Genomic DNA, 16,697 nt, shown 5'->3' on the forward strand with positions numbered 1-16,697 from the left:
ACATACAGAAAGAACGGTTTTGTTGAAGTACGTAAAAATTTAGCTAGACTGCACAAATCTGAAAATAATTTTGTTGATCTATCAAAATAATTACATGAAACACTCAAGCTGATTGTTAGAGTGTCAAAACTTTTTGCAGCATTGATTATCCATGCTTGCCCATGCAGCGTAGATTTATTCCAGCAATGTTGCAATGTACCAGAAATGTTTCAGTAACATCACGACGTTCCAGCAATATTGTAGTAATATTATAACATTCCTAATAGCACACTTTATCCGGGATAGATCTTGGAAATATCCTCAGGACGTTCCCTGAAGATCTATGCTGTTAAAGATTGAAGTATCGTTCTATATAGAGAAGTTCCATAATTATTTTAATGAAAATTTCCATAATTATTTTAATGGTCCGACCAAATTATTTTTAAATTTTTAGATTTATTTTTAGATCTACCTAAATTTTTAGATATTTTAGCAAACTCGTCCATGTACAAGCGCATACACATACAAGCACAGACATACGGGCGCTTTTACGCGCTCCTTTATTTTTCGATAGATACATGTCGCACGTCGAAAAGATGAAAAATGCTCTGTGGCTGGACCTCGGATTATATTATAGCCGTATATCTCGATCGATTCCCTCGGCGTATCATTGAGAGATAAGAACGCAGTGGAGAGACAACGTTTTATTTCCGGTTAGTCTCTCTCTCTTCCAATCTAGATTTATTTTCTAGCGCCGATTTGTATTTTTCAGCGATCTCATTTAACGCCATAATTTTATAAAACAGACATATCTTATTATACGTACTTATTTATTACCACAAATCGCTGTTACCTGATAAAATAGCCGTGATTACAAGCGCAGTCATACATTGACAATTAAGTTGGTCCACTTGACGATCCAGTTCTGGCACCAATGGTGGATCTTTTTTTCTTTTTTCTTTTGTCGTTTCTTGCACTCAGAAAAAAAATAGCGATGACAACTATAGTATAAAAATGGCAACTATACGAGTTTTATACAGGGTGAAGACAAACCTATAGGACAACTGAATGGAGTGGTTCCTTGTACAAAAATATTTTAGTTTTATTACATTTATCATTTTTCAACGTAGTCTCCTTTTAAAAAGTCACTGATTTATCAAACTATCTATGCATAATTATCGCAACTATGAAATAATTTATTCAATTACGTATGTTAATTTATTCAATTATGTACATTAATTCTACATACAAAATTTGTAAGTTGTCATCTTTGTAGTTGCCACTACTATGTTTTTCTCTAAGTACATCGCGCAAGTAAGGAAAGGAGCAGCGCGACGCTCCGCTCGTCATCGTCTCTTTCGACATAGAGAATAGCAATATGTGACGTAGTACAAAAAAATATATATCGCCTAGCGTGTTATCGACAACCGTTCGCGCGCGGGAATGACGTCCGAAATAGATACAATTAGGACTTTTCCATCCGCGCGGTTTTATCATATCGGGTCTAACTCGTGGATCACTATTTTGCAATATACTGTTTTCGATGTCACGAACTGTTTTGTAGACGGTTAATTATTTATTCTCGCGGCTCTCTCTCGCGAGTCCCCCGAGTGTCCTAGACACGGGACATCCACGGGTCCTTACTGTCCAGGTAATTTAATGGGTGAATTCTAACTAGAATCGTAAAATTCGAAACTTGTTCTCGTAAAACTTGTAAAACTTGTGACTAATGTTGTTATTTTATGCATATGTACTCTAAGACGTCGATCATTCGTAAATATTTACGATTTCTCGTAAACTTTACGGCCAACAGAAAGCTGTAAATTGCTGTAATATTGCATAAAGTTTGTAAGCACTTGTAAATTCTTACCTACAAGTCTTAAGGGCTTTCTGCAATAAGCCATTGGCTAAGCTTTAAGTTTTAAGCCTTAAGAAATTAATCAATCATAGTCGATTATTTTTCGCACATTCGAGTGTGATTAGTTAATATTTTATGGCTTAAGACTTGAAGCTTAGGTGATGGCTTATTATATAATAGGCCATGTTCGTATATTACTGCCAGTACTGAAAGTCTATAGTTCCCGTTACATATACTATACTGTACTAACAACTGGCTGTAATATACGAACACGGCCTTAGAAAGCCTATTACGAGAACATGTTACGAGCCTCATGATTCTGTTTAGAAATGATCTGTAATTCTCTAAATAATTGTAAACCCCAGAGGAAAGAAACTTCAGGGGACGTTAGACTATAGCGATTAGACATGAGATTTAGGGTAACGAGGAAAATTAAAACTATTTACTTCTTCACTTAACTTAAACTATGCACTGACGCATATCTTTCTGCGGCACCCGCGGTTGTATACGTATCGACGAATCAAAATGTAAGATATTAGATCGATCAATCTTGAGCAGAACGCTCTGAATGTACTCCCGTTATTTATCAGGGATGTAAAGATTTCTAAGGGGACTGTCTCCGAACTTCTAAACTCGATGTCGTCACTTTTACGCTGTATAATCGTCCTAAGTGTTCAATATTTCGCGCGGTCAAGGTGCATCCGTTAAATTAGTTAGCCGATACATTCGACCCTCGATACAGGTAAATCAGATTTCAATTCTAAGGACAAGAGTACACGATAGATGTGTCGGCCGATTGTTGTGTTATTTATGAAAAGTCCATGGTAATGTATGTAACATTACCACACACGTGCCATACAATGCCCATACAACGTGCATGTGTAAAAGACATCACAAAGATATCTTTTGAAACACACATGTCTGAAAGATATCTAAAAAGCATCATAAAGACAACTCCTAGACATTGCATGTTGTCTGAACATTACATGCACATAAGTACAACACAATTTTAATTAAAGCTAATTATCTAAATAGTTTGGAGAATTAAAAATTAAACAAGTAACAAAAAAGGACAGTCAGCCAAGCATAATGATAATGTTTATCTAGACAAAGTGTATCACTACATTATAATTTTTAATTTCTTCCAAATGTTTTAAACAATTTTAATTTATGAAAAAAAAATTTTAGGCCCATTTTTATCCATACATAGCGCGCTTCGCGCGCGCTACAGAGCTATTAATATTATATATATATGTATACAAATATGCATATAACATTTATTAATCGATTACACTTAATCTTCGATACACATAACCGTCAAACGCGCGATGATAGCTGCTCACGAAGTGAGTGCAGCGAGAGATCCAAGCATCGCGGAAAAGGGGCGACAATGAATTCGACTATCGATTTAACATCTTAATTTTATTACAGGAGGAGGATTCCAAGGCTGAACTTGCACAGTTCATCTTTCGTCTTTTTCTCTCCAATGTGAAAAGAAAAAAGAAAGAACCATGTAAGTTCAGTCTTGGTGTATGGAAAAAGAACAGGCCTTTTGTCTATCATGTGCTCTTGTCCTAAAAGAGAACCATATCTCTACAAGCCATTTTTGTATTTCGTAAACCAATTTATGTAAAACAATGGTTCTTTCGTAAGACTCATTTTGAACTAATCTTTCGCCAAGTTCGAATATCGAGGGTATTTATGCAATAAGTCGCACCGGCCTGATTCACTCGAACCGAGTTCTTCTATTTCCGATTGTTTCCGGCACCTTTGCTCAAAGCGCGCAAAATCAATCTTCACTAAAAAGTAGCAAGATACATTTTCATCCTTCCTACGGGTTGATTTATTGTAAGAGGACAAAAAAAAGAAGAAGAAGAAGAAAAAGAAGAAGAGCTTTAATGAAATGGATGTATAATATGGATGATGCGTGTTGATATACTTTATCGTCTCGATAAGGCTGTGACTTTGTAAAGAGGATATGAGTGTCGTAAATAAAATGGTTTTATTGACGAACCGGACGTGTTCCCATGACCCCTGTCATCATATGAGTTTCATTGATCGCGCGACGTGTGCAAGAGATATTATACATATACGACCGTGCGCTATAAAACGTATCGCAAGGTATACAAGAGTCCTTCGTTTGAATTGGTAATGATATCGATCGCGCGATTTTCTCATTACGGCGCGCAGCGCGGCGTAACAATCATTCAAACATGTAATAAGACTTACAGTGCCTTGCGAGCAGCCAACTATACTTTTGCCTCTATAATTTTGCGTCGTTTCTAATAATGACAAGACGCTTCATGCGTTTTTGCGAACCTTCTATACAGCACAGAAACGTGTAGCAATATTACTGCAATGTTACTGAAATGTTACTGCAATATTATTGGAACGTTGCAATATTGCTGCAATATTGCTGAAATAATCTGTGCTGTATGGCAGGCTATACAACAATATAATCTGTACTTATAGCACGGAGCTTGATAACGATTTTCGCGATATCTATTTATGCGTCGTTTTCAGAGAATCAAGAAAACACAATTTTCTTTTGATATTGATTGCGATCGATTGCTTTAATACGGCTATAATGCGAAGCCTTTCTTATATTCCGTAATTTTTAAAATTGTAAGCTTTCGTTTAAAGTGAAGAGCTCTTTAGAAGATCCTCTTAAAGAGATCCTCTTAAGATCTTTTTAAGAAAATTTCTAGAGGCTCATTTAAAAATCAATTGTATGACGAGTCTCAAGAGGAACCTGACGCAATATAGTTTCCTAAATAAACTACTTACTTTGTATAAGTAGCCAATTGACAAAAGTTATTATTTTTACTTGAAATATTTTTTGGTGACAGCGAAAAAACTTGTATATTTTTTTCATTTAAGCTATCAATAAAAGCTTTTTTTGAAAAATTCAAAAAAATTCATTGTTTTAGATAACGAAACGTGTATAATATGTGGCAAGAAAAATACAAATTCTGTTTATTAAAATAGAATGTATTTGCAACTGAAAAAAGGATTCTAACTGATTTTGGCACAAAGTGTCTGCCATTTTTATTAAATATGACTGATGGACTTAACTGCATTCGCAACAGTATAGCGATTTGGGAATTTAATTTCTTTTGCAATTAGACCCACTTTTCTCCCTTGATTTTATAGAATTTGTAAGTACTTTAGCACATTTTTAAAACGTTTAATTCGTAAACAAAGAGTTAAGGAATCCAAGAGTTCCATAATATCTAATTTTTTTTTATAATTTCTGATACAGCTTTTACATATCGGCTATTTATATAAAGATACTTTATTTGTATTTATCTCACTTTTCTTTTCGTGCTTTTTCCTAGTATCAATCGCAATGCCCGCGAGAATATTGCAATGTAGGTCGAATAGTTCGCACCACTGACTCGGAAAACCACTTTTCCGTTTTATGTTATTCTGATGAGCGGCGTCAAGTTTTGACAGGAGACCCCACGTGGGCGCGCTTCGCGCAATTATGCGCGCGTGCGACTATAGGAGGATCGCACGTAACGAGCATGCTTCGCACAATGGGTCGCACGTGGCCGCGCAATATCAGTAATTCCCGAAAATTAGGTTTTGTCGACGCTGTCTCGAGCGAAGAGCGCGCGAGAACAAAAGTAGACGTGGCTAATCGGGCCGGTTTATTAAAAAAAAATAGCAAGAAGGAAGAAAAAAAGAGATGCGCGGGCGCACACGCGAACTGTATCGCGAAGCTAATGACTCGCAAAACTGGTTTGCGAATATAATGCAAACGGGAAGGGTCGTAAGCCTCGCATTGTTCTATCCGAGAATATTCTGCGTCTGCAAAAGAGAGTTTTGCATGAGAAAAGGAGTAGAGCGGCAGCATTCTCTTCCTCTTCCCCGAACGTGTAAATTCAAGCTCGCAATTTTCTGTCAGTTTTAGCGCGAGGCACAGTTGCGTAGAATACACAAAAGCCGCTCGTTTGCCACGTATGACAAGGCGATGCAAAATGAAGTAATTGCACCGAACATGGCCTAGTACTACGGCCTACTTGCTGTTTGTATGAAAATTATATATATGTGTGTGTGCATGAATAGTTAAATCTTCACTGCATCCATAAAAGTGTCGAAAATATTCAATAAAATATTGATAATATCTCATACTTTCAATTAAAATATTTTAAAATATTTCATAATTCACGTATACGAAAAATTTGAGAAAAATGTAGATTTTCTCAGCATATATTTCTAAAAACTGTTCCAATTCATATAAAAAAAATCTGAGAAATTTTCTAAAAAGTTATAAATTCTATAAAAAATTATATAGAAGTTCTGTGAAAAATATATTTATAAGTTTATATAAGAAATCTTTGAAAAATTCTAAAACCTGCGGCAAACAATATGTTTTTGCTACTGTATCGTTTGCAATTTAGTAAATTACTAAAAATTCTGCGTAGTGCACTTCTAATAATTTATTAAATCATAAATAATCCAGCAGAGGAAAAAACGCAGACTTAAGAATAATTTCTGTATCGAAAAGGAGAGAAAATTTCTCTGATAACAAAAATAATTGGAATCAGGTTTCTTTTTCAAGATGACGTCTACTGATCGTTTCGTCGCATCTTAATTCGGCCATTTCGGATTTCCGTTCTTCAGACCGGAATAATCGTAAACAGATTTCGTAATAGTATAATAGAATCATGTCAACATCGAAGATGTTTGGACGGTATTTAGTTTTACCAGATTTAAGGTACCAGGTTTTACGAATGATTGATGAGGACGTAGCTGCCGGATTCAATTTACTCCGCTTCTCCAGGAACTACCCCAATTTCGATTATCTAACAAGAACACCAGATTCGAGGTCACATAGTTTCCTATGATTCGCGTATATTCCGATTAACGCCACGGTTTCTCGGAAACGCGTTATTGATTGGACTCTTGAAGGAAAGTGCAAAAGGGGAAATTACATGCGACAAGATTCTATTTGTATTCCTCGTGTTATCACTTTATTACAAAATTGTATTGCAAAAATACTTGGATTTCTCCCACACGTATATACTGAAATGCATAATGGCACGTTGCGAATGCGTATGACGACCGTTCCTTTTTCTTTTTTCCTTCTTTTTATTGGTGCTGAACTTTAAACGCTCGCGCAATCATTTATCGCTTTGTGACGAGCGCGAACGAGACAAACGGCGATGCCATAAAAATACCGGCGCAACCGGTTACGAGATATTGATAAAATTTATAAAGATAAGATTTGATAAAATTACGAATTCTTATTATTTACAAAAATGTATGTACAATTTATATATACAACTTTTTCTTTATCAATAAATATTTTTTTTTTTCAGTTAGGTACCCGCATGACTATCATTATCTCACTCATTGAAAATATATTGATATATAGATTTGATCGTTGTGGAAGTTCCTGAGATATGTTCGAAGTGTCAAAACATTGTACAAAATGTATTATATGTACACAAAAAAAACGGCAAAATTCGCCGCTCACGTTAGTCTTGTTTCATGCTGCCATAATATTCGCTAATTATAAACATTGCAAATCGTATACTTTACTATTAACAAATCCTCGAAAAAATAAATAATTGACTTATTAACATGAGCGTGAATATATCGCCTGTAATTAAGTCTTATAAATGAATAATTGACAAAAGAGCGGTATAATTTACATCCTCCTCTGATGTGCTCGATATACAGGGTCCTTATAAGTATTCTAAAAAATTTTAAAAAGCGATTTCTCACGTTAAATCAAAACGAAAACTTCAATGACCATATGTTCGAAAAATGGGTTATTTTTAAAGATACAGGGAATCAAAATTGAAGGAAAAATCCCATTAAAAAAGAAAATTCGAAAATCATTCGGGTTAATAAAAATAAAACTTTGTCTATATTTCAAGAATATATGGAGGTTTATCTTTTGTAGCTAATATTATATTTTTATTCAAATCAGAAGCGGATCCGAGAATAAGTATATCTTTAAAACTAAGCCATTTTGGTCACATGATTTGAAAATCTTTTGGAATACTTAAAAACTACCCTGTCTCCACGCAGGACAAAAAGTCATGATGACATCAAAATGGCATCCAAATGGCTTCAAAATGATTATTAAAAGTCACTTTTCGATGAGTCACGATTCATTTTAATATCATTTTGATATTATCGTAATATTGATCTGCTTGGGAAACTATTTATGTTTCGTATATCGCATTTCATATATGAAACTTTATAAGAGGAAGAGAAAATTAGTGAATCACATTAAAACGATATTTTTTCGGATTACACCGCTCTTGCGCCAAACCTTCATCGATTGCGAATCAAGGGTTCACGGTCAGTACGCCAATTCCGCGCCCCAGGGTCGGTAAGGCTTTCCGTGCTGCTGCTGAGGATACTGTCCGGGATACTGGCTCCAGCCAAGGGTGCCGCCGCCCAAAAGCGGCGGCATAGCACCCGGACCAGGTGGCATCCCGGCGGAGACCGTGCTCGGCGGTGGTTCGTAGCTGCTGGCAGTGGAGGTGGATGTCAATGTCGTGGGAGCCGAAGGCACCGCCGAGGATACGGCTGACGGCGGATGTTCTCGATGGAAGCTCTGCAAGTGCGATAGCAGACGCAGTCGAAGGGGATCTCTCTCGTCCAAACCTTCCATAGTCACCAGATAGCGACCGACCTCGGCGGCGCATTCGCCCCAGCCTACTGCGTGGTAATCCATAGCCAACTTCGTGCTATCGTAGCCCTCTGGTCCTGTAATTGCAATTTGCATTGTGATTATGACGACAATCTCGATTATCGTTATGCACGATAAATTAATAATAATAGTATAATGATGATAATAATAATGTAATGTTAATATATTAATAAACCAATAATAATACAGCCCCTTAGCTATAAATATAAAATACCCTCAATTTATTGCGCTTTCTTGGAAAAGGCGATGATAAAAGCCAAAGAAAAACTAATAAAATATTAAAGCTATTACAGAAGTAAATATTATTTTCAACAAAACTGTATTTCTAATTTTTTATGTATTTCTTGTTATAAACTATAGAACACTTACGTCAATTTTTGGAAGTGCTTTATATTTATGATTAAGACTGTATAATGATATTAATAAAATCGTAGTCCTCTTAATTTCATACATATATTCGAAGATTTTAAAATGCACGATGAAGAAAGTCTTCTCAAAGATGAATTATAAGGATCTTTGAGACGCGATGTTGATAATTATTAATTAGAAAAAACTCTGAACGAGACGGAAGTTGATTTAACTTAAAGTTAAATTAGACTTTAGCTCGAGCGTTATCGAGTGCTTCGGAGAAGCGTAAATATGGAGATAAAGTAGAAATTAAAGAATTTTTTACATGATAATTTTAATAGTGTACGTAGATATGGAAATTGGATAAAAACTTGAATTTCTCCACGAACACTGTTCTGCGATACAATTATTTAAGACTCCAATGTTGCAGTTCATTTCCTAGGAATATTATTCCCCGACGAAGATATGCTGCCGTGTTCCGAAAGAAAGCAGGTGTCAAAAGATGATATCGCCGGTTTTTCCGGCGCTTTTCTCGAATCACGCTCCGGCCGGCTCGCAGATTGACAACGTGGAAGTGCATCTGCGGACGGAGAGATCCTTTGTGCACTTTTGGTTTTCGCGGCGCAACAATAGTCCGGGGCGTACGTGCACCGAGGCAAGATGGGCGCCTTGGCTTTAGTAGCAGGCGGCTCATTGTGTATAATGTGGAATGGGACAGGTAGCGTGGGAATCGTTTAGACCCCCATAGGTCGGCCTCGCGGGCCACATGCGAGATACGCACGCATACTACGAACGAAGTGGAGTGTCCTGTTGTTATGCAAGTTCTCAGACCGCCCTGTGCAAACATCACTTATACGAAAGAAAGGCTACTGCGTATCGTACAAGCTCTCGTTCGTCAAATCATTGCGCGATCGATCATCGCTAAAGCCTCGATAAGCGAGTGATCTCGAAACTTCGGAAAAATGTCTATATAAACGAGACATGTCCGGAGCTACATTAAAAAAGAAATAAAGGTACGTGAAACATCAAAGAATGTCAAACTCGGAATATTAAACTGGATAAAAACTTTTTTAAACCGGATCAAACTTTGTTAAACCGGATAAAACTTTGTCAAATCAGATAAAATCTTTTTATTATATTACTGTAGAGAAATGTAATGTCGATCAATGTAGTACTTTAATCTCGGTTTAATTTACTCTTTCTCTTTTTTTAATCCTTAAATCTCCATCTGCAATGTGGGATTTTTTAGCACAAACAAAATTTCGCTCTCAAATTTTCTCGTTTCTCTATTCAAATTTCAATTTTTAATAAATAAAGGTTTTAATATCTGTGAGTTAGAAAACTATTCGATAATATAATATATACATAGAGATTGAAAAGAATTTTTTCATATTTTTTGAAAGACTAGAATAATAATAAAACTTGGACAAAAAATCCAGAAAAATAAAGGAAGCAAAAATATGATAGTATAGATAGAGGATTAAAACTAAAAAAAGAACAAGAAAGTAAATTAAATCAAGATTATAGTTAATCTATATCATTAAAAACAGGCATAATAAAAATGCATTATTTGATAAGATATTACTTAATCTGCAATTGACAAAGTTGTATACGTAAAACAACAGGGCTATCGCTATCGAAACATAATTCCCGAATATATATAAGTACCACTTATCGTTCTCGCCAATCAGAATGCCGCGATGGTTTTATTTGGCGATATTAAATTTAATATCGCTCATTTTTGGGGACGGGTCGCGCCCCTCGCACGCATTTACAAATAAGAAGGCCACCGCGAGCGAAGCGAGTGCAGCTCACTCGCACGCATGCAAACGCACGCGTGGTGGTGCAGTGCGTGTCCGTGCACGCTTATGCGTAGCTGGTTTCCCACAGGGTTCGACATCTGCCCCAGGCCCGATCCGTCGAGCGCCTCCCTCGCGAGGGGTGCCGCGCGGGACACCTCATCCCCGGGCACGCCGCCACCAATCGTGGGAACACCACTTCCAGAGAGTCGTTGACTTCCTGTGCTTCCCACAGGATCTACGCGCCCGGTCCAGCACCTGCTCGCGCGGATCCCGTTTACGCTCGAGCTCCTTTGCGGCCTTCACGGGAAACCATATGCCACTACGTCTTGCGATTTCTTCCACGACACGTCGTGCTTTTCGAAAAGATTTATCATGAACTAATCGCTCAATGTCGAAAAGAAAAAAGAAATGAAAGAGAGATTTGTAAATAAAAAAATTGATATTATAGTGAAAATAAATATAGATAATAATATTGCTAAATATAATTGAAGCAGTGTATTTGAAATTTATAATAAAAATTTTCTCCAGAGTATTTTTTAATTAATTTTCAAGTTGATTAAATTATCTATTTTCCCCTGCTATTTTTGTAATAAAAAATAATTATCCGATGATAAAATGAGATAAGTATATTTATATCACTTGTAAAGAAATATTGAAAAATCACAAAAGGATAGCTATAATATGTAACGTAAAATTAGAGAAATCTTGCGAAATACTAATCTTGGAAATCTCGTTTACGAATCTACTGGTAATCGCTCTCCCAATCAATCTGCTTAATAAGGAAATGCAGAGACGACAGATGGGCATTCGGTTACGCAGTTACAGTTAGCGCTGTTCGCTCTTACGGCCAACAGGTGTCTTCCGGTGGAAAATAAAGGGCCGAAAACGCCGACTAACAGAAAGACGTAATAATGGCGAACGAATCAAATTGATGCGAGTGTGTGAGCAGTCGAATCGTGAGATCACTAATGACGGGCTTGAGGAATCTCAAGCGGAGAAAAGAGGTGTCTTATTGATCCAGGAGAATCATCTTCGAGTTCCGCTACGCGTTACAACGGGAAAGGGGGCGTTTCTTCCGGATTCGGGGATCTTATTACTCGACACCGTTACATCTTTCGACATGCACTTCCGTTACGTAACTTCCTGCGGAAAGCGATAAACCTCGAACAATTTTCGAACACGAATTAGTTAAATCAAAACTGATTTTGATGAATATGCTTGATGAATATCGGTTTAATTAATTTTTATTTTTTTCTAATTCTTAGAACTAGAAAAGGATGAAAAATAAGTTAAGCCGAGATTAATCTACATTAAAAATGGAAGTCCATCAAATTAAATTGTTCCTAATTACTGACGCTTTTTTGTCTCTAATTATAGAATCTTCATTCTAAAAGATTAATATCCGCTTCCATTAGATTAACTTTAATCTTGTTTCTTCAAATTAATTAAACAAATTCAAGGCTCAAATAAAATAAAATAAAACCAAATTAAATTGTGTAAAATAAAACAAAATAAACAAAAAATTATGTTAGGCTAGAACAGGATAAAATGTTATTACTCATTATATTTGACTTTTCTTTATAATTATTTTGATAGTCCAACAAAATTATTCAAACCTGTATCTATCTAAATTTTTAATTACTTCAGCAAAATATTGTTCTTTCTGTGTAAGAATTAAAAAAAAAGATGGAGAGAGTAAGTTGAACCGAGATTAAAGTTAATCTACAATGATAGAAACGGGCTGAGAAATAAAAATAACACCTGGCGATGCCAAGAGTAATATTAGACGAACGAGATTTGCAGCCTTCGCGGTGGAACGACTTAATTTAAACGAATAACTCGAGTTGCACGGAGACGAGAGGGTTGAATAAGATGCACGATCTTACCCTTGCTGCGAAGCGTACGCAGATGCTCGACGGTAAGCTGCAGAATCTCGGCCTTCTCCAGCTTTCCGCTGTGAGGATCTCTCGCCGCCGCCGGGACCAATCTCCTGAGCTCGCCGAGGGACGCGTTAATCCTGTCGCGCCGCTTCTTCTCGATCATCCCCCTCCTGCGTTTCCGCGACGCGTGTTGGCATGAGTCTCCACCAGGCGAGTTGCATCTGCAAAGGGAATTTCGAGGGAAGGGTTGAGAAGCAGCGTCAAGACATTCTGCCTGTCTGTGGTCTTCCTTTGTTATGAACTTTTGCGACTGGGAGGGCGAGAGGACGTTGTTTTAATTGTACATTGTTGATCTACCTCGCGGAACGCTCAACAACTCGCTCATTAATTTCGGCCATGCTAAAACAATACCGTCCTGATTGCGATTTTACCGCGGAACAAAGAGATACGCAATATGTCGCGTCGGCGAGCGACCGACTATCCGATTGTTTCGATAAGTATATTAAAGAATGTTTTAATTATTTTAATTAAGAATATTTTCGATATACATTCAATTTTGAGAGAAACTAGAAATGTCTATTCAATTCTGCCGAGCAAGACTTCATTTTTTCTTTTAGAAAAAGAATTTAAACTTTAGAGATTATATTATAATATGAATTGACTGCTTTAATTCTTGTGTATACGATTTGTTTATACGAAAAATGTTTTTCGCTTTTTATATTAAATAACTGAAGAGAGGAGAGATAAAAAATAGATATACGTACGGCTCTTTGCCGCTTTCCTCCGAGAATACGTCGTCGCAGTCTGAATCGCTCATAGTCCTCTTCAAATTCCTCTGTTGATGTCCCTGACTTTGCTGCGACTGCTGTTGTTGTTGTTGCTGTTGCTGCTGTTGCTGTTGCTGACTGTTATCTTGATTTCTCAATTCCGTATCAATCTTCAGTTCCAAGAACTCATGATTAGAGCGTAACTCCGGCATCTCTGGTCTCATGCTTGGTATGTCTTGATGCCGGATGTCCTGGTGCCTGGACAGCTCCTGATGCCTCTGTATCTCTGTCGAATGTCGCAGGTCTGGCCGCTGCATCTCGTGTCGCAATTCTTGACTCCTGAGGTCACCTGGACCTGTCGCGATAGTATGTCGCAGATCGCCGTGGGTGGCGGGAGGACGCATGTCATGATGGTGACGCATGTCTGGGTGCTGCGGCGTCGGCTGATACGGCGGATGATGCGGCGGTGGCGGGTAACCCCAATGGTGACCCGACGGCGGCGCCGACAGCGTCGACAAGTGACCGGGCGCGACCGCGCCGGAAGTGATCTCGGAGGACAGCAGGGTGCTGTTGTCGTCGGAGCGTGCGACCACCACCCGCCACATGTTGCGCACGAGAGAGGTAGAGAAAGTTAGAGAGAAGGTCGGACAGGAGGATCGATGTAATCGATGAACAGCCCCGTGTAAGGACACGAAGGTGTGTTTAGTCGATTGACTTTGCTCGATCGTGCGCTACCGTCTAATGCGATGTGTCGATGCCATAACGACGCACGGACAAGGTGTCATTGCAGCCGCAATGCAGTCGATGGAGAACGATTGTCAGAATTGTCAGCAGACCTCGATAAGCATCGGCCGTGCTCTAATCGACTTTCAGCTGGCGAAGGAAATCGCGATTAAGCAATCAACTAATAACTGGAACACACGGATAACACTGCTGTCATCAAATGAGCATGATAGCACTTCTTGTTTCTTTTTATGAGCATACGATTTTCTCGGGAGAAGTAGCCTCATCTATTTGATTGGTATCTGTTTGATTGGTATCTAAAGTCTGATCACTGTTCTTATAAAAAAATCTGTAGAGTTTCTTCAGCGATTAAAAATCATTCTGTCTTCACCAGGTGTATATGATTAATTTACAGGTTCCATCAAGCAATTGTGATTAAAAAATGAAGCTCGCGAAATCTTTGACAAAATTTCCGATGTCTTTATCGTTATTGATGTAGCACTTTGTGTTTCTCTAGGGACGTATACAATTTTCTCGGGAGAAGTATCCTCATCTATTTGATTGATATTTGTCTGTCACTGTCCTCGTAGATCTGTAGAACTTGTTAGACAATTAAAAATCGAAGCTCAAGATCTTTGCAGGATCCACAAAATCCTCGACGAAATCCCCGATATCTCTTGCTGTAGATTGTGCGATAATAGCACCATGAAATAAAAAAAAAATAGCAAAACTCGCGTGGTAGGATTTTCAAATCCTCGAAAAAAAAAATCCAGAAGCTTGAACTTGAGTTAATTTCTTCACGAATAATTAGAGGTCGCGCGACTTCCAAGTTCCTCGGTGACGTTTCGTGACACTTGCGCGGAAGGAATCTTGCGGAAGGTCAAGGCCACGCGGCGGGTTGCGGTTTCCGGACAGCGAAAGGAGCACTCGGTCCTTCGGAACACTTGTCTCACGCGGCGGCGGGAGTTTATCGGCGCCCACGTGCCGCGGCTACCCGCGACGTCGTTCGCGGTCGCGTGCGTGCTCGTGGAGGAAGAAGCGCGACTGGCTCGGACGCACTCTCGGCCGCTGCCGTTGCTACCGCTGCTGCTGCTACTGCTGCTGCAGGATGTGCGTGTGCACTGGTCGCGTGGCGGCCGACGTATGTCGTGTGCGGGAGGACGCAGGGACGACACACGACCGCGTGGTGTATCGGTGATCCTGGTGGGGATGATCGGAGGTGTACCCTCGGGATAGAGAGAGTGGGGCACCGGAGGGGCCCCGCGAGGTGAAAAGCACCCCGCACACGGCGTACAAGAGAGAGTGAGAGAGGGTTGCCGGCGAAGGGGGAACGCAAATCGAGAGGGGCGATTTTCGTGGGAACGTCCACGGCGACTCGTGTTAGACGAGCGTGCGTATGTGCGTGCGTGTGTGCGTACGTGTGGACCCTTGATTGTGCGACTACCGGCTGGATCCTGCGTTGCACTCGGTCAAGGAGACCGAGGAGGAAGCGATCTTCTCGTCACTCGGCCGTCAGCGGATGTGCGAGAAGAAAGAAACCGGAAACGGTCCTTTTCCAGGCTGGTGTGAATTCCCATCGTTTCCGCCGAAATTGTCGCGTTTGAAGATTATTGTTTCCTCCGATACTAGAATTTTCTTTAAAGGCTTATCATTTATGTCTTCTAGAAAGCAGCGCGATACCTTTAATTTGATAGGTTCTATCGTCATTGAGAAAACTGTTCATATAATGTTATTCTATTAGTCTTCATTTTGTCAGATCAGTTTTAAATGAGTTTTTTGTCAAACTGTAAATTTCCAAGTACACCTTTATAAAAATCCAATTGAATACTGACAAATAATGATTGACTTATTTTGAGTACTGAAAGTACTGAACAACAGTATTTTTTAATACTCAAAATAAGTACACTAAAAAAAGAATACTAAATTTTAATAAATATTTGTTTGAATATATTTATAAATGTAAACATATATTTACTATTTGATACAAAAACTATTAATGTGATTTAACTATCATTTTTTATTAAGTAAATATTTATTTAATGTAAGTAAATGTTTACTTAGTATTTAAAGAAATGTATATTAAGATTCAGTACATCTTTCTTTATTGTAATTAATCGCTACTTTTCAGTACTAAATTAAAAGAGTATTCATCGAAGTTTCGATCCTACGATTTCATTCACATCGAAATACTTCACATTCTCATATCCCTATAATACCTTTGCAAATGGAGAGAACCGCGTCTTTATTCGCACACGAAAGAGAGAACGAGTAATAAAATTGTAAAACAATCAGCCGGATGCCTTCTGCCCAGTTTCTCGAAAAGGTAGGGGCGCGACACCATGAAATCACTCCGGTGCCACCCTCGCGTGGGTCAACCCCCCGACTGCGTTCGCACGCTTGTGCGTACGTCGCGGAGACGTTCACGCGTGTCGGGAGTGAGGAAGGGAGACATTCGCAAGAGAGAAAGAGAGAGAGAGGGAGGGTGAGGAAGGGGGGCTGCGATCACGATAAAGTTCACACAGGAATCGTACGCGGCACGCGCTCGCATGATTATCGGCGCCTGGGAACGGAGCTGACTAATCGTATCGTTAACTTTTCAGCGGGGATCGACCAGGCCGATTACGCGACGTGAAATGCAGAAAGTAAATTGAAAGTCCACTCTGG

General features: G+C 38.7%; 1 protein-coding gene across 1 annotated transcript; it reads right to left on the reverse strand.

Annotated features, from left to right (window-relative positions):
• Positions 1-8,118: 8,118 nt before the first annotated feature.
• Hey (Hairy/E(spl)-related with YRPW motif) lies at positions 8,119-14,115 on the reverse strand. The gene is made up of 3 exons (XM_018454240.1): positions 13,308-14,115; positions 12,550-12,764; positions 8,119-8,569 (listed from the first exon to the last, which is right to left on the reverse strand). Exons 1-3 carry the CDS (start codon positions 13,913-13,915, stop codon positions 8,160-8,162), a joined length of 1,233 nt encoding a protein of 410 aa, XP_018309742.1. The 5' UTR covers positions 13,916-14,115; the 3' UTR covers positions 8,119-8,159.
• Positions 14,116-16,697: the final 2,582 nt, after the last annotated feature.

The sequence above is a fragment of the Mycetomoellerius zeteki genome, unplaced genomic scaffold (genome assembly GCF_001594055.1).
Source record: "Mycetomoellerius zeteki isolate Tzet28-1 unplaced genomic scaffold, Tzet1.0 scaffold430, whole genome shotgun sequence".
NCBI lineage: Eukaryota > Metazoa > Arthropoda > Insecta > Hymenoptera > Formicidae > Mycetomoellerius > Mycetomoellerius zeteki.